The sequence below is a fragment of the Bos taurus genome, chromosome 12 (genome assembly GCF_002263795.3).
Source record: "Bos taurus isolate L1 Dominette 01449 registration number 42190680 breed Hereford chromosome 12, ARS-UCD2.0, whole genome shotgun sequence".
NCBI lineage: Eukaryota > Metazoa > Chordata > Mammalia > Artiodactyla > Bovidae > Bos > Bos taurus.
The window spans coordinates 73,247,554-73,271,818 of NC_037339.1; the positions used below are offsets into that span (position 1 = coordinate 73,247,554).

General features: G+C 36.7%; 1 protein-coding gene across 2 annotated transcripts in view; it reads right to left on the bottom strand.

Moving 5' to 3' along the window:
• The window catches only part of UGGT2 (UDP-glucose glycoprotein glucosyltransferase 2), a 144,866-nt gene that overhangs the window by 78,672 nt on the left and 41,929 nt on the right, over positions 1-24,265 (bottom strand). For both annotated transcript variants that reach the window (XM_010810955.4, XM_002691971.6), the window contains exons 10-15: positions 23,340-23,400; positions 17,707-17,798; positions 8,707-8,857; positions 2,275-2,394; positions 1,305-1,390; positions 628-763 (exon numbers count right to left, since the gene is read on the bottom strand). In XM_010810955.4, coding sequence (XP_010809257.1) covers positions 628-763; positions 1,305-1,390; positions 2,275-2,394; positions 8,707-8,857; positions 17,707-17,798; positions 23,340-23,400 — 646 coding nt within the window. The remainder of the gene's footprint in view (positions 1-627; positions 764-1,304; positions 1,391-2,274; positions 2,395-8,706; positions 8,858-17,706; positions 17,799-23,339; positions 23,401-24,265) is intronic.

The following is a 24,265-nucleotide window of genomic DNA, read 5'->3' on the forward strand; positions in this document are numbered from 1 at the left end:
AGATTTTTAAAGCTATAATCTGACTCTCTTAACACCAACAATACAGTTCTTTAATGCATTTATATTTCCATTATGAGCCATAAGAGAGCCACCATTATAAAATAATCTTCTTACCTCATGTTACTTCCTTAATCAGATTCTTACCAATTTCTTAGTTTGTCAGATTCAGTATCAATCTTATCGTTTATCATTTTGATACCAATTTGCTGCCATGAAGTTTTTCTCCTTTGAAAATCTCTACGAAGTCTTATAAATTTTGCCACTTAGAACATTTAAATTTGAAATAATCTTCTCCATTCATGATTTTATTCAAAACCCAGTTCAAGAATTCTCTAATTATTTTCTATCAATATGCTTCCTCTAAATTTATGTATAGAATTTATGTTCCTTTATCAGTTGGGTAAACGTAAACAAATTCAGATTTTGGCAGAGCCTCAGTTGCCTTGTTTATAAAGTGGGGACAATATTGTGTACTTAAGCTGAGAGTTGCAAGAATCAAATTCATCTTGTGCACTAATCTATCATGACAGTTTTTATAAACTAAAATGTTAAAACAAATAGTAATAATGATAACAACACAAAAACACTCTACATTCTGAAGAAACTATATGTAGTGCATTAACTCACATGTACTATGAACATAAACGCTTGTGATACACCATTCTCTTCTGCAATATAATTGAAAGCTCGCCAAAGGGCAACTCCAACATCTTTTTTTCCATCAACCTCATCATCTGTATTAACAATGAACACAAAACCAATTCTAGGAAAGAAGATGAATAAGAAATGTTACAACTCCCTCTTGAACCATAACAAACCACTTATTTTAAACATTATTAGACTTCAACATCTAGATGGAGGGAATAAGTTAACAGATGGGGTAAAGAAGAGTATCACTGTTTGAAAAGGTTTGATTTGTAATGACTATTCACCAAAATTCTCATCTCTGTAGGAGTCTTCCAAAATTTAAAACTCTCTGGTAGTGACATTATCAAGTGGCTACTTTTTTTTCCAGAAAAAAAAGGCGGGGGGCCGAGAAGTGTACTCTTAACACAACCATAGGAAATGGATCTATCTTTAAGCACCCAAAGTGACAAGATCATTCTCTCAGGAAGGTAATACAGTAAACAAGATTAGCACGCAGGTGTGATTAACAGAGTCTATCATAAGGGTGTATGATTATGATTCTTCACAACATACAGCACTGAGATAACATCACTTTGAATTCCACATTAACACCCTGTGTAACACAACGTGAACATCACTGGATTTCCTTCAATTGACAGTTATAAATTGACAATTACCTAAGAGGAATTTTATGATGATAGAAAAGTTCAGCAACTTTTATAAAATCCATGGTATATTCTTGAGCAGGATCAATAAACAGAACCTAAAAAAAAGTAGACAGTCTATAATCACCATTTTAACACTTCACAATTTTTATGAAATTGAAATTTAATATAATTTCTGTAACTAAAAGTATGAAATTCAAGGTACAATTTCTTAAAACTTTCTAGTAAAGAATTTTGAGGAATGTATATAGGAGTTTCATAGTTTATGATGAATTTCTAAAAGCTATCCACTCAAATATAATAATACATGAAATTTAATCAGATTACTCATCTTCTTTTTGAAGCACAGCTCAAAGTAAATGTTTTCGTTTTTTTTTTTTATTGGAAGTGAAATACCTTATTCTAAGTTTTCACTGGATTTTCTGTGATAAATTTTTAAAAAAAGAAACAAATTGAATTTTGACCAAAAAAATAATGGCTTAACATCTGCTGTAGGAACTAAGATATTCACTTACTATGTGAAAAACTGTAAAAGCCCTAGATGTTTTCTCCACAGTTTAAATTTCTGTAAGGTTACCTAACACTGTAATAATGAACATTTATATGCACAGATTACAAAGTAGTATTTATTTTTCCCTTAAATGTACTGAAATTTATTAATTCTTATAGAAGCAAAGTTTGATCATAAATTCCTTTTAGAAAATTTAATAGTAACCCATCAACTTAATATTGGTATTATAAAGGTACATGGGGATAAAACAATAAAAGGCAGGTATAAACAATAAAACAATAAACAGGTATAAAACAATAAAAGGCCTGCTAGCTTGTGAAACCTAGTCAGCCATGCCACCTCAAGCTTATTACATTAGGCAAATACTTCCTTATTACTCAGATGCCTAATTACCAACAGCAAGGTAGTACCAAAAAAACCAGTGATATCTTTATAAAAGATGCACACAAAATTTCAAAATATAAAACTCACCAAATTATGAAAATTACGCCTTATGAAAGGTATACTTCCAGGGAATACTGGTTTCAAAAGTTCCTGGTAACTTGAAGGCCATGTTAAATACATCTCATCAGTTTCTAAGTTATTAACCCACTAGAAAAGAATCCAGAAAGCTGTGAAAGCTATATTAATACTTAAATCATTTTCAAAGCCAAATCTGACTTTATCAAATAGCAAGTGAAATATACCTAAGATTTTCTACATTTCTGATTAAGTATAAGAAGCTAGATGAATATTCTATAAGGAACAAACATTATGTGCAACAATTTTACATTCCCATAGCCTTTACATTACATTTCCTTTGAAACAATTGACTATTTACTTGTTTGCTTTTCATATTAAAAAATTAAACTATATTAAATAGTCTTCATAAACCATTTAAGGTATAGGAGGCAATGAGGTCATTCACCTCTCTAAAATTTAAAAGCTTGGACATAAGGAAAATAAAATGACTTAGAAAAATTAAATTTTTAAAACCGACACTTAGGACATCCAGTTCTAATCAAGGTGGAATAGCTTATATTTAACTGGCTCTCTCTCCTGAAACAATGACAACAGGAAGAGAAAACCATTGTTTAGAGGCTTGGAGGTATGGGTCAATCAACAATCAAGAACTAAGGAGCTACAACCCTTGAAAGCAGGAGGAACATGAGGCAAGCACCACATTCGCCTCAATTTTGTTCCTGGGGGCATTTTCACAACTGCAGTCTGAAGGAAGATAATTCAAACAGCAAATGACACTCTGGCTCTCCAATATGGAAAAGATATATGATGTGAGTATTTTATCCCCTTGGTGGTGAATTATATTTTTTTTATTTCAAGTGAGAAACCAGCATTATGCTTTATGCATCAGTCCCACTGAACTTGAATTCACGACTGGAGGTTGAGTAGCTTTTGATGTGGATCAAAACAGCTGAATGGGTTTATTTAAAATGCAGATTCCTTGGCACCACTTCAGACCTACTAAATAATTCCCACTCAAAACAAGTGCCCTACGTGATTCTTATCACAAATACTAAAGTTAGAAAACTATAGAAATGACACAATTTATGGCCATGAGTGCTGGGTGAAGCAGTTGAGGTGATATCCGGATCAGTTTTGGAGAACTACGGAGACAACACGGGAAATCACGTTGACTAGGTCCCCAGACACTGACTGCCCTGCCTCTAGTCTCAGGTGAGCATACACACAGAAGCAGCAACAGGAACTAGAAGGGCGCCTCACAAAGTCGTGTGCAGAACTGGCACTGACAGTCCAAAGACCTACCTCCATCTGTTCTGCTGGTCATAACTCAGGCCCTGGCTATCTACTAGGCTTCCAAGATACTGAAAAGAAGATGTTGTCATTTATTGATTAGAACCTGTAAAACAACCTCAACATCCAGGGAGTTATACAAGTCAACAAAGAATCACAGGATAGGTCAATCTGTTAGAGGCTGATACTCATTCTGAGGGAAGCAAAGACTTATAGTTCACATCTTTTGAGTTCTTTTGGGGGAGTGACATTAGCTAAAACATCTAAGTAAGAAATTCCAAAACTTCATCCTCATACAAAAACATGGAAAAACTAGAAAATCTGTGGGAATGATCATTTTTAGAACCATGAAAACCAATCAAAATTTTACAGCAACCCTGAGAGTGTTTATTCAAGAAAAAAACGCTGAATTTCAGTAAGAACACTGAGATTTGTGGTATTGTAATAATTTACCTCAATCCCATTTACTGCTACCAGCCTAAACAGTAGCCTTGAAAATGACAGCTCACACTCCAGTACCAATATTGGAAGCAGGAGAATGGGCTTTATTCTGAAAGAACTGTAACTTTTTGTCTGAACTGTCTGGTGACTTCCTAGAAAACCTTCTGAAAAGTCTTGCCTTTACCTTGCCTCACTCATAATTTGCCTAGTATGAAAGCTGTTACTCTAATTTATGTAAAACATTTACTGGAAAATGTTTAGACACTCCTGAAACAGAAAATCGTTGGAATACACGTTGAAGTAACTACAAACCTAGTGAGGAAAGGTTGGGAAATGGGAAATAGGGCTTTGAGAGGTTCTGATGAATTCCTGGGAATGTACAAGGCCATGGACATGCTCAGGAAAGACCGAGAGAAGGCCCAAAATTCTCACTTCTGGTTGACTTTCAAGCTCTATGCAAACAAGAATTGAAGGTGAATGCAGAGATGCAGACCGCCTGGTTGAATGTTCAGTGTGTGCTACTCTCCCTCCCTCCACGTGTGACACACACAAAGCACCTCTGTCCAGATGCAAAGATTGGGAGATTTTCTGGTTCCAGGTATTTAAGTAAAATCTCGGTCCAGTAGTTAGCAGATGAATAGGCTAACCTAACAGAGATTTCTGTGGCCACACATGAAAAAGAATACAGACTCTATAAAATGAGTCACTATTAAACAACAGCAAACAGCAATAATCACAAATCCCAGGGAGGGGTGAGAATCTGACTTCTAGGAAGTGCCACAGTATTCAGTATTTCAACAACAAAAAAATAAAAGGCAATGAAAAATTCTAAATTAAACGTAAGGAAACAATTCCATTTATAGTAACATCAGAAAGTGTAAAATACTTAAAAATAATTTAACAACCCTGAAACTTACACTGAAAGCTGCAAAACACTGTTGAAAGAAATTACGCTAAATAAATGGAAAGGCACCTCACATTCACGGATTGGAAGATGTCTAAATAGCAACTGTAATATGTCTAAATGGCAATATTCCTTAAATAATTTATCGATTCAACAAAATATCAATAAAAATTCCAGCTTGTCTTTTTTTTTTTTTTAACAGAAATGGACAAGCTCATTCCATAATTCAAAAAGAAAGGAAAAAGGTGTAAAATGCCAAGACAATGTTAAAGATGAAGAATAAAGTTGTAGGACTTTAAAAATTAAAAATTCACAATTTTTAAAGTCACTACAAAGCTACAGTAAAAAAAATAAACAGTCTGGTGCTGGAGATATAGATCAACAGAACTGAACTCAAAGTCCAGAAATAAACCCACATGTCTAGTCAACTGATTAACAGCATCATTATTGGACGAGGACAAGGAAATTTGCCTTTATGACTGTGGGGTGTGGTTGTCAAGTTACACTCTTAACTAAAATACAAAAAATAGTTGTAAGGGTAGTTCTGCTACAATATGACCGAAGACCCCACCACTGTGGGTGGTCTGGCACCGTGAACTAAAAAGAAATTACAATCCAGAGGAGCCAAACACATAATCCTATGATACTTTTTACTGACTTTTCACATACCTGAGGTACTATATAAAGGCTGCAAACACACAGCAATTAAAGTAGATAAAATCTAAACTGTGACTCCTGAAGTCTGAGATAGAGAAACCTGAAATGATAAGTCAGGGATGGAAGAAAACTAATAACCCTTAAGTTCTTCCTCAATTCTCAACCAGACTTTTAGGAAATAAACTGCCAACCCCTCATATTTTGAGGGGGAGGGTATAAACATAGAAATCAGAAATGACTTAACTCAGAGACTCAGCTTTGTCTGTAAAGACAAAAACTAAGAAGAGACACAGATTCGGGGGGAAAACAATTTAAAGCAAAGTACTGCATTCATTCATGAATAACTTTGTTTTGACATTAAGATATTCAGCAATTTTGGGGGGGCATACTTCCTATTAAATAAGATGGTTTTTCCTGTGGTCATGTATGGATGTGAGAGTTGGACTGTGAAGAAGGCTGAGCGCCAAAGAATTGATGCTTTGGAACTGTGGTGTTGGAGAAGACCCTTGAGAGTCCCTTGGACTGCAAGGAGATCCAACCAGTCCATTCTGAAGGAGATCAGCCCTGGGATTTCTTTGGAGGAATGATGCTAAAGCTGAAACTTCAGTACTTTGGCCACCTCATGCGAAGAGCTGACTCATTGGAAAAGACTCTGATGCTTTTGAGAGGGATTGGGGGCAGGAGGAGAAGGGGACGACAGAGGATGAGATGGCTGGATGGCATCACGGACTCGATGGACATGAGTCTGAGTGAACTCCGGGAGTTGGTGATGGACAGGGAGGCCTGGCGTGCTGTGATTCATGGGGTCGCAAAGAGTCGGACACGACTGAGCGACTGAACTGAACTGAACCGATGAATGTTGACGGTATTTAACAAAGTCCTGGAGTGGGGGGCACTTACATTCCATTGGAAAAAGATTATAAACGAATACATATCATAATGGGTGGTAGCAAATGCTATGAAGCAAAAATAAAGCTTACGTGTGAGCTAATTTTGCCACTCTAACAGACCAAGTTGAACAATACTGAGACCTCAGAGGTCTGCATTTTGTGCCAGTTAATCTTTCTGGAGGTAGCTAGAGAATTAAGTCTCAGAAACAATTTTCTATTCAGACAGGCACTTTCCAAGTGTAAAAATAGAAGCATCTGAGACATAAAGCTTCCCTTAATAGTATGTAAAATAGATACTTTAAAAATTACTAGCCTTAGAAGGGATGAAATTCTTATACATGCTACAATATGGATGAACCTTGAAAACATCATGGTGAGTGAAACAAGTCAGGCATAATTGGACAAATATCATATGACTACCCTTACATGCAGTATGGGAAGAGGCAAATTCACCGAGACAAAAAGTAGAACAGAGGTTACCAGGCACTTAAGGGAGAAGGGAATGGGTATCTATTTGAAATGATGAAGTTCTGGAAACAGATAATGGTGACAGTTGGACAAGACTGTGAATATATTTAATGCCAATGAATTACAGACTTAAAATGCCTAACAGAGCATTACCTTATATTATATTTTACCTCAATAAAAATTACTTCCAAGAAGTTCCTTGGAAAAGAATGCCTCCTCATAGTGTCCAAGAGCTGGGCAAGAGAGGAGTCTTTATAGCATACAGGAGGAGACTCTGTGGGCGGTGTGGGCAATGCGAACAGCATCAGGAGACTGCTCCCCCCATGTGACTGACCATCTTCCACAGCCAACCTTGGAGGATAAGGATGCTATTTCATAAATGGAGTTGGAAAGTTTCTTTACAGGTCTATTTGTTATGTTGAGAATAGCTTTGAAAATTACTTCCCTCATTTTATCTCACCCCAATTTTTGTGAAAATGGTCAAAAGCATAAATGCTTAAAATAAAAGGCACAAAGAATTAAAGTAACTATCATGGTCATTCCTCTTACTGATAAAAACATTATTAGAAAAAGATATCTGTTATTGAGTATAAAGAGATCCAAGTAAGAGTAAAATTCAGTCAGTGAGAGGACATGGTCTAAACAGTAGTTAAAAAAAAAAAAAACCTGGAGCCAACAAACAAGTAACTTATAAAACTGTCCTAGAAAATACAATGGTCCAACTGACAAATAACGGATGTAGTTTGTCTTCAGTCGGAGGTCTCCGATGTTCAGGCAACGCAGCAGTTCTTTGGTGCTGTTATCATTCCCTGATTCCTGGATGGCTGACTAACTCTATAGGTGGGAAGATTGTTCTGGCCGGAAAAGGAGGAAGTAAGCCATTTCCACCTATTAGGCCATACCATGGACTATTTTTATGCTTTAAAGAAGGAAAAGTGATGTGATCAGATATCAAAAAAATTCACTTAGGCTGTAATACATGGACCAGAACATCAGGAAGCCACCACAAATTGTTGGGCAAGATTTTCACTATATTAAGGTGGTATTCATATATTCCTCAGGTATTAACCATTTGGTATTTTGTTGCTGCTGTTGCTTAGGCAGTTATTCTGTTGTTCTCATTTTACCTTTAAAGCTGGAAAGGATACTGAATGAGCTGCGTAGATATTCTCCTGAGGAAGTACAGAGAATACAAGAAAGGGGAAAGGAAGATCTACGGGGGAGAAGGAATGAGTCTAGTTTTACTTTTTCTTCTCACTCCTATAACCTCTTTCAAAATGCTTAAATTAATTCTAAAGTCTGCCAATATCTGGTTTTAAGTCTTAAGTCTACTAAAGGCTTTTTGGTTTTTTTTTCTTTTTTGACTGGTTGATACTTTATTTTTTTTAATTTTATTTTTAAACTTTACATAATTGTATTAGTTTTGCCAAATATCAAAATGAATCCGCCACAGGTATACATGTGTTCCCCATCCTGAACCCTCCTCCCTCCTCCCTCCCCATACCATCCCTCTGGGTCGTCCCAGTGCTCTAGCCCCAAGCATCCAGTATCGTGCATCGATCCTGGACTGGCATCTCGTTTCATACATGATATTTTACATGTTTCAATGCCATTCTCCCAAATCTTTCCACCCTCTCCCTCTCCCACAGAGTCCATAAGACTGTTCTATATATCAGTGTCTCTTTTGCTGTCTCGTACACAGGGTTATTGTTACCATCTTTCTAAATTCCATATATATGCGTTAGTATACTGTATTGGTGTTTTAAAATGAGAAATTACAGGAGCACTTACCATGATAGAAGAATGTCTAATATCCAGTGCATAGGTATGATCCCAACTACGTGTGCTTAATTTTAAAAACTTGCTCATATCTTCTCCTTTGAGCCCAAGACTGTGAAGACCATTCATCATTTTTCCTTCCAGTTTCAGCATATCCAAAAGACTTTAGGTTTAAAGAAAAGAAATGTTTTACTTTGATTTGCCAAAATTTTTTATTAAATCCTTTAAAGTTCATAGATATCTCAAAGCATTAGAAACAAGTTTCTCTGGTATTTTTATTAATAGCAGAAAAACACATTATTAAACTCATTAACAAATAGGACAAGAATTTCTAATTAGTTATCTAGTGTAAACTATGCTGAGTTTTTTTTTAAGTTATAACAAAATCTTCTTTAAAGGGCAAGACATTAAGGTATATATATATTATATTCCTTCACCAAAGAAGTGAAAATATGTTCATTCCTGAGCAAGCCAAAAATGAAGGGAAAAAATACAGTAGAGGTCATTCTCTTGATACAAAAAACAAGATCAAACATGACCTAAAATACAAAGTTTCATAAAAGTATGAAAGTTCACATGTTTAGAATACATATTAAAATTTCTAATTGCATATATAATAATTTGATAGCTCTTAGTACTACTAATGTTAGAAAGTATCATTGCTAAAAGTAACATCATCATCAGTAAAGGACCTTATTGACAAAGAGTCAGGGCAATTTGATACTTTAAACCACTGCTTATCAGGTTCACTCTGGATCTCATAACAACCTCAGGAAGTCTCAAGAGATGCCAATGAGACTCAGAGAGATGAAACCTCCTGCCCAGGAACTCAGCCAGTGGACTCGCAGAGCTGAGACACGAAGGCCATCTGCAAAGATAGGTAAGGCTGTACAGACCATGGTAAAATATGTTCATGTTGGGGAAGGTAAAATCTACTAGGCAAGGAGGAATTCTGATTATTACTTTTTGAAACCAAGTGTTTCTATTTATTATATTTAACCCAAGTGCTTCATTAAAAAATCCATTCATGGAAATCACCTTGCCTTTCAGAAATGAACAGAATCAGAATAAAGTGATATACGGGCTTTAGATATATATTCTTAGGGAGGACTATAGAAATCTACATTTAAAGAGAAGAGATCTAATATCTAAACTCCTAAGAAGGCTGTTTTAGAAGTATTTCAAGCTGGCCCATATGACATCAGCTCAGCATGTGTTCCTAGACAGTTCTGACTGTATTACAAAGTAGACTTTTTACCATTCCCTCCAAATGTATTAGAAGATGAGCGTGATAAAAAAAGCACCAGCTTGAATATCATAAATTACCAATAATAAGATTTAGTCGGGGCTATAACACTGCACTGAGTGTAGCTTCTTAAACTTCTTAATCCCTTTAAATTTTCTCTTTTGTAAAATAAGAATTGTGGATGGCACTGCCAATGTTCTCTCCATTTAAAAAATGTTATGATGCTTATTGAAGAGATACTTTTTATGTGATAGAATTATAACACTCTTCATAGCTTCTGTAACTACCATCTTTGTTATCACAACCTAGTTTTCAAGGAAACATATCAACAGAAAAACTAGATAGAGCTACGTGGTGTGGTACACTGAAAAGGGCATGAGATTTCAAACCTCGAAACCACTTGCTAGTTGTATCCCTATCTTTATGTGAGATCTGAGTCTTTGTTTCCCCATACATAAAAAGAGAACAGCAATAATCACCTGATAGGATATTACGATTAAATGAATTTACTACTAAGCACACAGTTGCTCTCAACAGCACCAGTTTCTTCCTTGCTCTTTTCAAATATTGAATTTTGGATACAAAATTAAAAAAAAAAAAAAACCTGGTTCTTGAAATATAATATGTTTATCAGAAAAACTTATCTCTGTATTGTTAAATAACAAAAACTATTCTTCATGCTTCTCTTTTAATAGTTACTAGGAAAACAATAGAATGAAAAAGACTACAGAGATCTCTTCAAGAAAATTAGAGCTACCAAGGGAACATTTCATACAAAGATGGGCATAATAAAGGACAGAAAAGATATGGACCTAACAAAAGCACAAGATATTAAGAAGAGGTGGCAAGAATACTCAGAAGAACTATTTAAAAAAGATCTTCATGACCCAGATAATCACGATGATGTGATCACTCACCTAGAGCCAGACATCCTGGAATGCGAAGTCAAGTGGGCCTTAGGAAGCATCACTACAAATAAAGCTAGTGGAGGTGACAGAATTCCAGTTGCGCTGTTTCAAATCCTGGAAGATGATGCTGTGAAAGTGCTACACTCAATATGCCAGCAAATTTGAAAACTCAGCAGTGGCCACAGGACTGGAAAAGGTCAGTTTTCATTCCGATCCCAAAGAAAAGCAATGCCAAAGAATGCTCAAACTACTGCACAATTGCACTCATCTCACACACTAGTAAAGTGATGCTTAAAATTCTCCAAGCCAGGCTTCAACAGCATGTGAACCATGAACTTCCAGATGTTCAAGCTGGTTTTAGAAAAGGCAGAGGAACCAGAAATCAAATTGCCAACATCTGCTGGATCATTGAAAAAGCGAGAGAGTTCCAGAAAAACATCTATTTCTGCTTTATTGACTATGCCAAAGCCTTTGACTGTGTGGACCACAAAAAATTCTGGGAAATTCTTCAAGAGATGGGAATACCAAACCACCTGACCTGCCTCTTGAGAAACCTCTATGCAGGTCAGGAAGCAACAGCTGGAACTGGACATGGAACAACAGACTGGTTCCAAATTGGGAAAGGAGTATGTCAATGCTGTATATTGTCACCCTGCTTATTTAACTTATATGTAGAATACATCATGAGAAATGCTGGACTGGATGAAGCACAAGCTGGAACCAAGATTTCCAGGAGAAATATCAATGACCTCAGATATGCAGATAAACCACCCTTATGGCAGAAAGCAAAGAGGAATTAAAAAGCCTCTTGATGAAAGTTAAAGAGGAGAGTGAAAAAGTTGGCTTAAAACTCAACATTAAGAAAACTAAGATCATGGCATCTGGTCCCATCACTTCATGGGAAATAGATGGGGAAAAAATGGAAACTGTTATAGAATTTATTTTGGGGGGCTCCAAAATCACTGCAGATGGTGACTGCAGCCATGAAATTAAAAGACGCCTACTCCTTGGAAGAAAAGTTACGACCAACCCAGACAGTATATTAAAAAGCAGAGACATTACTTTGCCAACAAAGGTCTATCCAGTCAAAGCTATGGTTTTTCAAGTAGTGTATGGACGTGAGAGTTGGACTATAAAGAAAGCTGAACCTGAAAGAATTGATGCTTTTGAACTGTGGTGTTGGAGAAGACTCTTGAGAGTCCCTTGGACTGCAAGGAGATCCAACCAGTCCATCCTAAAGGAAATAAGTCCTGAATATTCATTAGAAGGATTGATGCTGAAGCTGAAACTCCCAATACTTTGGCCACCTGATGTGAAGAACTGACTCATTGGAAAAGACCCTGATGCTGGGAAAGACTGAAGGAGGGAGGAGAAGGGGACAACAGAGGATGAGATGCTGGATGGCATCATCCACTCAATGGACACGAGTCTGAGTCAGACACGACTGAGCAACTGAACTGAAATGATCATTAAATTTGCTTAGAACCTTTCACTGGCTTCTCCTGCCCTCAAGATAAAAGGCCAAAATGTGAAACCTGGTTCCACAATCTGTCCACCTGTGAAACCTAAGTACTGTCCAGCTCCTCCTCACTGCATACTCTGGCCATATTAGACCACGCATTTTCTCAAATATGTCATGTTTGCACAACCTCCACTCTCTACTCTGCCTGATTTATCCTTAAATATCACTTCCTTGAAGAAAACTGATATCCACTCCCCCCATCAAGAACAAGTTTAAAATTCTCAAAGCACTACACTTTATTTTTTAGAAACCTTATCACAATTATTATTAAATTTCAATTATCCCACTAGACCCTAAATTCTGTTTAAGACATTTCTGTCTTGTTCACCACTATACCCCCAATACCTAGCAGTCTCTATATCACAGAAAGCATTCAGACATTAGCCAAATCGAAATTTATTATTGAACTGATTTTACCACATTGAATTTTAAAGCTGCCCGCATTCAGTTCATTTCAGTTCAGTCACTCAGTCGTGTCCGACTCTTTGCGACCCCGTGAATCACAGCACGCCAGGCCTCCCTGTCCATCACCAACTCCCAGAGTTCACCCAGACTCACGTCCATCGAGTCAGTGATGCCATCCAGCCATCTCATCCTCTGTCGTCCCCTTCTCCTCCTGCCCCCAATCCCTCCCAGCATCAGAGTCTTTTCCAATGAGTCAACTCTTCATATGAGGTGGCCAAAGTACTGGAGTTTCAGCTTTAGCATCATTCCTTCCAAAGAAATCCCAGGGCTGATCTCCTTCAGAATGGACTGGTTGGATCTCCTTGCAGTCCAAGGGACTCTCAAGAGTCTTCTCCAACACCACAGTTCAAAAGCATCAATTCTTCGGTGCTCAGCCTTCTTCACAGTCCAATTCTCACATCCATACATGACCACAGGAAAAACCATAGCCTTGACTAGATGAACCTTTGTTGGCAAAGTAACGTCTCTGCTTTTGATAATGCTATGTAGGTTGGTCATAACTTTCCTTCCAAGGAGTAAGCGTCTTATAATTTCATGGCTGCAGTCACCATCTGCAGTGATTTTGGGGCCCAAAAAAATAAAGTCTGACACTGTTTCCACTGTTTCTCCATCTATTTCCCATGAAGTGATGGGACCGGATGCCATGAACTTCGTTTTCTGAATGTTGAACTTTAAGCCAACTTTTTCACTCTCCACTTTCACTTTCATCAAGAGGCTTTTTAGTTCCTCTTCACTTTCTGCTATAAGGGTGGTGTCATCTGCATATCTGAGATTATTGATATTTCTCCCGGAAATCTTGCTTCCAGCTTGTGTTTCTTCCAGTCCAGCATTTCTCATGATGTACACTGCACATAAGTTAAATAAGCAGGGTGACAATATACAGCCTTGACGTACTTCTTTTCCTATTTGGAACCAGTCTGTTGTTCCATGTCCAGTTCTAACTGTTGCTTCCTGACCTGCATACAAAGTTCTCAAGAGGCAGTCAGGTGGTCTGGTATTTCCATCTCTTTCAGAATTTTCCACAGTTTATTGTGATCCACACAGTCAAAGGCTTTGGCATAGTCAATAAAGCAGAAATAGATGTTTTTCTGGAACTCTCTTGCTTTTTTGATGATCCAGCAGATGTTGGCAATTTGATCTCTGGTTCCTCTGCCTTTTCTAAAACCAGCTTGAACATCTGGAAGTTCATGGTTCACATGCTGTTGAAGCCTGGCTTGGAGAATTTTGAGCATTACTTTACTAGCGTGTGAGATGAGTGCAACTGTGCGGTAGTTTGAGCATTCTTTGGCATTGCCTTTCTTTGGGATTGGAATGAAAACTGACCTTTTCCAGTCCTGTGGCCACTGCTGAGTTTTCCAACTTTGCTGGCATATTGAGTGTAGCACTTTCACAGCATCATCTTTCAGGATTTGAAATAGCTCAACTGGAATTCCATCATGTCCAATAGCTTTGTTCATAGTGATGCTTTCTAAGGCCCACTTAACTTCACATTCTAGGATGTCTGGCTCTAGGTCAGTGATCACACCATCGTGATTATCTGGGTCATGAAGATCTTTTTTGTACAGTTCTTCTGTGTATTCTTGCCACCTCTTATCTTCTGCTTCTGTTAGGTCCATACCATTTCTGTCCTTTATCGAGCCCATCTTTGCATGAAATGTTTCCTTGGTATCTCTAATTTTCTTGAAGAGATCTCTAGTCTTTCCCATTCTGTTGTTTTCCTCTATTTCTTTGCATTGATCGCTGAGGAAGGCTTTCTTATCTCTTCTTGCTATTCTTTGGAACTCTGCATTCAGATGCTTACATCTTTCCTTTTCTCCTTTGCTTTTCACTTCTCTTCTTTTCACAGCTATTTGTAAGGCCTCCCCAGACAGCCATTTTGCTTTTTTGCATTTCTTTTCCATGGGGATGGTCTTGATCCTGTCTCCTGTACAATGTCACGAACCTCATTCCATAGTTCTTCAGGCACTCTATCTATCAGATCTAGGCCCTTAAATCTATTTCTCACTTCCACTGTATAATCATAAGGGATTTGATTTAGGTCATACCTGAATGGTCTAGTGGTTTTCCCTACTTTCCTCAATTTAAGTCTGAATTTGGCAATAAGGAGTTCATGATCTGAGCCACAGTCAGCTCATGGTCTTGTTTTTGTTGACTGTATAGAGCTTCTCCATCTTTGGCTGCAAAGAATATAATCAATCTGATTTCGGTGTTGACCATCTGGTGATGTCCATGTGTAGAGTCTTCTCTTGTGTTGTTGGAAGAGGGTGTTTGCTATGACCAGTGCATTTTCTTGGCAAAACTCTATTAGTCTTTGCCCTGCTTCATTCTGTATTCCAAGGCCAAATTTGCCTGTTACTCCAGGTGTTTCTTGACTTCCCACTTTTGCATTCCAGTCCCCTATAATGAAAAGGACATCTTTCTTGGGTGTTAGTTCTAAAAGGTCTTGTAGGTCTTCATAGAACCGTTCAATTTCAGCTTCTTCAGCGTTACTGGTTGGGGCATAGACTTGGATTACTGTGATACTGAATGGTTTGCCTTGGAAATGAACAGAGATCATTCTGTCATTTTTGAGATTGCATCCAAGTACTGCATTTCGGACTCTTTTGTTGACCATGATGGCTACTCCATTTCTTCTGAGGGATTCCTGCCCGCAGTAGTAGATATAATGGTCATCTAAATTAAATTCACCCATTCCAGTCCATTTTAGTTCGCTGATTCCTAGAATGTCAAGATTCACTATGTATCTGCCCACATTACAGATACATATTTATCCAGAGCTCAAACTCTGAGCCAGACAACTTCACTAAGATACAGAAATAATTACACAAGTGGGACCATCAATATACCTTTGTGACCTCTTTCTTTCTGGTGGTTATACTGTACTGACGTTACTCAAGTCTGAACAGGCTGGCTATCAAAATAAGTAACATCCTATATGTTACCAGAATCAATTTCTTGGGCAGTTCTACTTGACCAGACTATGGTCACTCTGATGCTGGGGTGACTATTAAGTAGCTCTATGGTAGATGTATCTAAGGTAGATATATAAAACACATTCATGGAACTCCTCTAATTTATTTGGTCCTATCTGCCTTCTTCCCTAGTCTCTGCCCCTGCCTCCTACTGCCCTAGTCTCCCTGGGGGTGAGAGTAAGGCTTGGGCACATGCTGTGTGAACCAGTGCTGGCCTGACCCTAAGCATGGGGGCTTTGGCTCCTCTGGGATCACAGGAAGAAAGGTTGGGCTGTGGGCATGACATCAGTTCTCCACAACCCCAAAATGCAGAAGATAGGAAGAAAGAGAAAAATTATTCCTCCTTCACTTTCGTTCCCCAAATTCTACAGTACTGGTTGCACAGCACCTCTCTCCAGATCTAGGACATAACTTCAATATTAGGACATTTTCCTTCCTCTCCTCTTTCTTGCATCATTTTCTTCCATTCATCAGCCTCTTCACACTTTTTTATCTGACATTCTCTGATCTTTCCTGAGAACCACTTTCTTTGACTGTGATATAAATATCCTCACATATTTTCTTTTCTCTCCTTTAAGGGAATTACAGTAGTTTCAACTAGTGATCCCAACAAGAAAGAACAATAATGTATCACACATCATGCAGATCACTAATTACCAGGAGAGGACCCAAGAGGGTTCTATTTCTCAAATAACCTGTAGCCTTTCCATTGATAAATTACGTCTCAAAGTGTTCCTGCTATAAAAATTTCCCCATACAATGCCACAGAAAACTTTTCAAAATCTACGTACCAATTCTGTCCTCTTTTAAATCTATTTTCACTGTTCTTGAGCACAGATGTAATTTCTGTACTCTGAAGCTTACAGCCAGGAGCTAACAACTGCTCTTCTCTATGTGTAGTATCTATCCTTCACATCTTAGATTAGCATTTTCCCAATATTAGGGGCAAAAACTCAACTAAATAAAGATAAAAGCTCCACTTGAATCCAACTTCTCAATCTTTCCTGTGTTTTCCTATATATTTCTAAACTTGCTAAGAAAATGAAAGTTTACATTCAAAAAAAGCAAACTGAATTCAATTAAAACTAAATATTTGAAATAAAGTATATTGTGTTTACTAAATTCATCTTATATTCTAATTATGAATTTTTAAAGTAGTTTTAAAAAGTAAAATAAATTCACTTTGATTTCTCTTCTGTGGCCCATGGCTTTTCATTTACAGGTTAATGGCCAAGATAAATACAATACTTTCTAATTCTGCACTAGAGCATTTTGGGGAACTTTTCTGACCTAAAGAGACAGTATCGAGCAATCTATCATTTCCTTCTTTTGGCCACACTGTGTGTGCTGCATGGGGGATCTTAGTTCCCCAACCAGGGATTAAACCCATGCTCCCAGCACTGGGAGCATAAAGTCTTAACCACTGGACTGCCAGGGAAGTCCCTAGCAATCTAACATTTCAAGTTTACTTTCTGAGGGATACAAGCACTTAAAATTCTTCCTGCTTGTTTCTTTATTCTGGGAAAACATCTCATACTCCTTTCACATCTTTTCTGAAGGGTACAACTCCCTAGCTACTCAACTCTGGCCCAAGAAACTTTCAAGCTAATGATAGACCTACTTGTCAATTAAAGACAGTTTCAAATAATAGGACAAGAACAAGTCTAGAATTCAGAAACTTCAATTTTATCACCTGAATAAATTTCTCCAAGACTTTTTTCAGCTCTGATATTCAGATACTTAAGAGAATCTTCTACCAAAATAACAGAGTTGCTTTGCAAAGTCAAAAAGATATATTTGCTTTAAAGTGAATATCTGCATTTCAACGAATACTAAATTCAGAACAAAAGTGCACCTTTACACATAAACCAGAGTTTCTATCAGTAATTTAATACTTACCTAAAAGGATCATAGGAATCCATATCAACACGAAGTCCATTTATATACAGACCAGCATCGCCTGGCTGAATATCAAATTTATCTTGAAGATGCTGGAAATAGAGAAAATAATTAACCAAATGATATAATAATAGTTGATCTGTGTCAGGAGTTGGCAAACTATTTCTATTGAGTCAGATAGTAAATATTTTTAGGCTTTGCCAACTACTCAACTCCATCCTGCAGCACAAAAGCACCACAGGCAATCGACAAATGAACATGATTATGTTCCCAATAAAACTTTTATGCATTAAGACAGGCCGCAGCCCATATTTGGCCTTTATGTGGGTAGTACTGCCCACACTTGATGGGAATCTTATAAAAGGTTAGAGACAATACTTGAGTATTTTGATTTTGTAATATGTGATATTAATTTCCTAATGCTACAACTACTACTTACCTATTACATTTTATACTGTATGTGCATGTACACACAAACACTTAGCATTTGACAGCTGGCACATTCCTATTCTTTGATAGCCCAGAACTCAAAACATTGGTGTGTGTGTAAATATTTAGCAATCACTCTACATAAGTTTCCATGAAACCAGTGTTTCAATGTTCACTTTTAGTTAAAAGTTCACTTTTATTGATATAAATATTGATGTAAAAATTCTAATATCTTATGCTTTCAAATGTTACCAAGAATTTTTACAATTTTGATGTATTTTTTCTTCTACTTAAGAGTAAACAGGTTTTAACCTTCAAGTGAATAAACTTTTTCTGACTTTGTTACTGATTTCTAGTTTGCACTGAGACTGAGAATTTTTTCCTATTTATTCCACTTTCTGGAATTTTTGCAATTACTACTTTCACTTGGTCTTCTGTATCTTTACTCACTTTCTGACCATTTCATTAGTCCGAGAGAGGTAAATTATACTTCTCCTTCCATTTCCTGTAGTTTGTTTCATTATGGTGCTGCAGTGTTTTGATGTAAAGCTATCTTAAACTGCTCTATTTTCATTATGAATTGTATCCTTTAGTGTTATAAAGGGCCATTTTTGGGTCATTAATATTTTTAGAACTGAATTTGGCTTCATGGCATTTTAAGATCATACCCTTAGAACATAGTATTTGCTTGATATACCTTTGCACATCCTTTCTTTTTTGACATTTCTGAATCATGTTAAGGGTTTTTATTTCACATACAAACATTAGGTGTGTTTATTTCAAACCTAATGAAACAAACAGAAAATTTTTGCTAATATGTTAAGCTTATTTACATTTATTGATATCCTAGACTTGGTTAGCCTCAAACGGGATTCTTTCATGCTGTTTACTCTTTCAAGATGCATTCTTAAAGTTCTCTTTTTTTTTTCTTGTTCACTCAGCTCTCTTCATGCTTCAGAAGATTTAGACTTTTCTCTACTAGTTACTATCAAACACGCATATTTATTTAATACCCTCCGTCATCTTTTTAACCAATAGCTAATGATTTGTTGCAAAAAATAATAGAATAAGCCTTCAAGCTTTTCCTGCTGCTTTTCCTCTTGGACAATTTTACTCAATAGTTTTTAGTCATTAGTGGTTAACTATGTACTTTCTAATAATTTTAGGCTTTCACTGCTTGATTTTTCAGCTTTATATCCTTGATTCCTATGTTTACAGTTACAGAATCAGCAAGTTTATTCTATTTTCTACCTTTCCCCTTATATTTACCCGTAGCAATATTTTATCTTTGTCAGAATAGGTACTGTTTTCATACTACACTATTACCCTGTCCCTCACTTTTTAGTTTCAGTGTTCACATAAACATATTCAATGCCCAAAAGGCAGGTGTTCTGCCCAGGAATCTTCAGTCAGTTCTTCGCCCAAAGAAATTCCTCAGAAAGTGTTCTTGGGAGCAATATCCCCTGAATTTTTGGATGTTTAACATCTTTGTAGCCATATATTCATATCTTCTTGACTGACAATTTTTCTTTCCTTGAATATCTTATAAGTAGAGCTTCATTGTTTCTTGACATTGAATTTGTTTTTGAGAAGTCTAACACCAATCTGATTTTCTTTCATTATAATCTTCTTAAATAAATCCATAAATAATTAATTCCCTTTATTTCCTATAAAGTTCAATAGTCTATGTTTTCATTTTGACCATTCGTGGTCAACTGTACCAAGTTACACAGTGCATCTTTTAATTTGTGGATTTGGATCTTCATTTCAGAAAATTTTCTAATTGTAGTCTTAAGCACTTATTCTGTCCATTGGTTTTATTTTTCCATTTTGTGACTCTAGTATAGGTATGTTGGATTTCATTTTCCTGCCTGTACTTTATCATTTTCTCTTGAATCCTGTTTTTTTTTTTTCCTCCGCATTTATTATTTCTATCTGTCTTCTACTGTGCTTCCTATAGGGTCAGTTCTCCTTTGTGCCACTTATCATTTTAGTTTTTACTTCAGAAATGCTTTTATTTTTACTTTGTATATCTTCACAAAGTTCTTCCAGTTCTAGCCCAACTTAAACCACTTGAACAAAGACCTTCTCTAACCTAAATATTCTACCCTAATGTCCTCCTTTTGAGACACTAACAAGAGTCTATCAAGGTTGCTCTCCTTCACTGCAGCCAGTCTACTAAACTCAGCTTTGCCTGTGCAACAGTTTCCCTGCTGAGTTCTTGTTGAGGAGCTGACAGTCTATATCAGCCTCTTCCTTCCCACTTGGTTTTATTTAAATACATTTCTCTAGCCCATTGTATGTTTTTCTTCTGGCAATGGGAAATACCGAAAAAAATTTTTAGAAGAAAAGTGACTAGATCAAATTTCTTAATTTCCTCAAATATCTTTCCAATCACCTATCAAGATGACTGGCAATTGAAAAATTCAGAATTCTTATTAAATTGTTCCGAAATGAGCTGTAAACCAGGGCACAAATTCTGGTTCCATCTTGTACAAATCCTGTGACCCAGAATAAATCACTGGATTTCAGTTTATACATTAGGATATTTACAACAGCTACCATATATAAAACATTTTAAAAACTACATACTGCTAAATACAGACTGTTTTATAAAGTGAAGTCGTGCTCAGTCATGTCCAACTCTTTGTGATCTTATGGACTGTAGCCTACCAGGCTCTTCCATCCATGGGATTTTCCAAGCAAGAATACTGGAGTGGGTTGCCATTTCCTTTTCCAGGAGATCTTCCCTGACCCAGGGATTGAACCCTGGTCTCCCGCATTATAGGCAGACGCTTTACCATGTAGCCACCAGGGAAGTTGTTATAGGTAAACTAAATATTCAAAAGTTTTCAATTCAACAAATATCTCTGGTGGAATGCTCTGTGCCAGATACTATGGCCATTCAAACCTCTAGGTTAAGAGTTTTCTGATTTACTCATTTCCCCTAACTTTCATTTCCGTTCTACTTCAGCAGCTAGCTTTGACTGTCATCCTGTGATTATGTCATCAAAAGTGGTCTATCTTTGGAACCATCCCATTTGAAAGTGAAAGTTGCCTAGCCTGCCAGGCTCCTCTGTCCATGGAATTCTCTAGGCAAGAATACTGGAGTGAGTAGCCATTCCCTTCTCCAGGGGATCTTCCCAACCCAGGGATCACACCCAGGTCTCCCGTGTTGTAGGCAGATTCTTTACCATCAGAGCCACCAGGGAAGCTCAAGAATCCCATTTGGTCTTTCCAATTATCTCTTTTACTCCCACAATATCACCTCTTAAACCTCATGAAACTCTTCAGCCTCTGGAATTAAAATCACACAGAGCAAAACTTTGATGACCAGGAACAACCATTTTGGACTCTTAACTGAGCAAAAAATAAATTGGATTATGTGATGCCACTGATACACTGGCATTCCTTTCTTTCCCAATCTCTCTTCCTTATTGTAAGTGGCATTATTCAAACAAAAACAAAAATTCTTTTAAAAAATGCATTTTGCTTGAAGAATGGTGAAAGCAACTAGGAAAATTACAGAAAGGAGTAATACTTAGTTTTAAAGGATAAGCAAGAATTTGTTAGGTGGTCAGTGAAGCAAAGAATATCCCAGGTAGGGATGATGTGTTGTGGCTTCTACCACTTGATCTCCAATGAACCGTGCATCTACTTCATTATCATCATTGTAGTCCTTCGTCATCATCAAAACAGCCTATATTTACGAAGAGCTTACTCTGTCTTGGTGTGACAGACACTGTTAACTGGCTAACCTATCATCATCTCTAGCCCATTTCTCCTCTTATTGCCTCAATTACTAGAAAAGTAAAAGACGCTTGCTCCTTGGAAGAAAAGCTATGACCAACCTAGACAACATATTAAAAAGCAGAGACATTACTTTGCCAACAAAGGTCTACCTAATCAAAGCTATGATTCTTCCAGTAGTCATGTATGGATATGAGATTTGGATTATAAAGAAATCTGAGCACCTAAGAACTGATGCTTTTGAACTGTGGTGTTGAAGAAGACTCTTGAGAGTCCCTTGGACTGCAAGGAGATCCAACCAGGCCATCCTAAAGGAGATCAATCCTGAATATTCATTGGAAGGACTGATGCTGAAGCTGAAACTCCCAATACTTTGGCCACCTGATGCAAAGAACTGACTCAATGGAAAAAATCCTGATGCTGGGAAAAATTGAAGGCGGGAGGAGACGGGGACGACAGAGGATGAGATGCTTGGATGGCATCACCGACTGAATGGACATGAGTTTGAGTAAGCTCCAAGAGTTGGTGATGGACAGGGAAGCCTGGCGTGCTCCAGTTCATGGGGTCGCAAAGAGTCAGACCCGACTGAGCAACTGAATGGAACGGCACTTTTCTAGTTCCCTCGTAGCCAGGAAGAACCACAGTACAAAATTTTGGCCAATGAGACAGAAGTCAAAGTTGGCTGAAGTGTTCTAGGAAAGCTTTAGTCAAGATGAACATGGTTGATCTTCCTACCTCTTTCTGCTTTAAATATAGATAAGCAGTCTGGAACTGTGGCAGCCATTTTGCAACCAGAAAAGAGAGAGAAAAAAACAAAACAAAACATGTCTGTGGCAACCTACTTTGAGACTTCTTTTTAATGTGAGAAAAGTGAATTCCTACTGTTTAAGGCCCTGTGTGCCTGGCATTATATTACTTAAAGCCAAATTAAATCCTATGTAATAAAGCCAGGCAGTGTTCTCAAGCACTCCCTAAGTATTTACACAATTAGGATCATTTAGAGTCTTGAGGTAGGTAATTTAAGAGACCATTTAGCAGAATCTTATCAAATTTGTGATCAACTGTATACTATATGCTATAGGATTCTAGTAACATTCCAGTGGTTTAAATTTTTCTCAATCTTCACAAGCTTTTAAGCAAAACTTTTATAGGAAACAGATTTATCTCATAGCCTTTATTCTCTATTTTGTGAAGAAAACCATACAGCATGGGCAGAAAATTTGGAGTATGTAAGGTTAATGAGAAAGTAAGTAGGATCTATGTCAGGAAAGATTGGCTAGAATAACAAACTGTATGCTATATAAAGCAGACAATATAAAAATGGAACAACCTGAACTGTTTTAATAATCAAAAAGTACAAGCTAATATTTTTTGTATGAAAATTAAAGACCCAAAGTCTAAAATACAGTGTTATTAGTGTAGTAAATTTCTTTAAAAAAGGAATTCAAACTAACCTTTTGATTTTCCTGTATTTCCTCCCTCATAAGCTGATTTACAGCAATTCTGGTCAGATATCTGGGAACATAGAGAGATACAATTCATTCTTCCTTAAATGTTTAGGACTAAACTATGATTCAATGCAAGATAATACTCTGGATGAGGAACTAAAACTCTAAAGGCATTATAACTGAGAAGCACACATTTCCATACAGCCTATTTGATGGATGGCACAATGGCTTTCACTTGACAACGTATTTGATTCATGTGGAACAGAGACTGTAAAAAAGTTCATGCACACCCACTGCATGCATTATATACTATCAGGGCTTGTTTACTACTAGGTATTTATTTTTCAAGTATTCTTGATTGAAAATGTTGTTTTGTGTTGTTCTGCCCATAGGGCAGAAATTCTGTATGAAATTACCACTGTCATTATATGTGTTGCTGCAAATAAGAAATTTTAGAATATTTTTACATAAAGAATTTTGGTTAACCTGGGATCTAGACCAGAGTATATAAATTCTAAAATACTGATAATATTGACTTCATATATTTACTCTTGAAGAGCTTATAACTCCTTTATAATTTAAAAACAGCACAAATGTTTTTTAAATAAGTCTATTGATTATATTTATTTGACCTAATAATGCCTAAGAATGCTTAGTTATATGTCTGCCAATTTTATGCATAGAAGAAAGATTTAAAAGTTAAAAGACTGTTAATTAAAAGCTGACATTAAGTAAAACTCAAACAGAAAGGGTATCTTAAAACAATCCATAATAAGTCTGTATTATTTCCTAAAATTTGGCAGCATTTGAGATAAAACTACAACTGAAAATTTGATAATGCAAACTTTTTCATTCATTTATCAAGTATTTCATTCCAATGAACATTTCCTGGTTGTCTACAGAGTGACTTTTTTTTTTTAAAGAAAAATAAA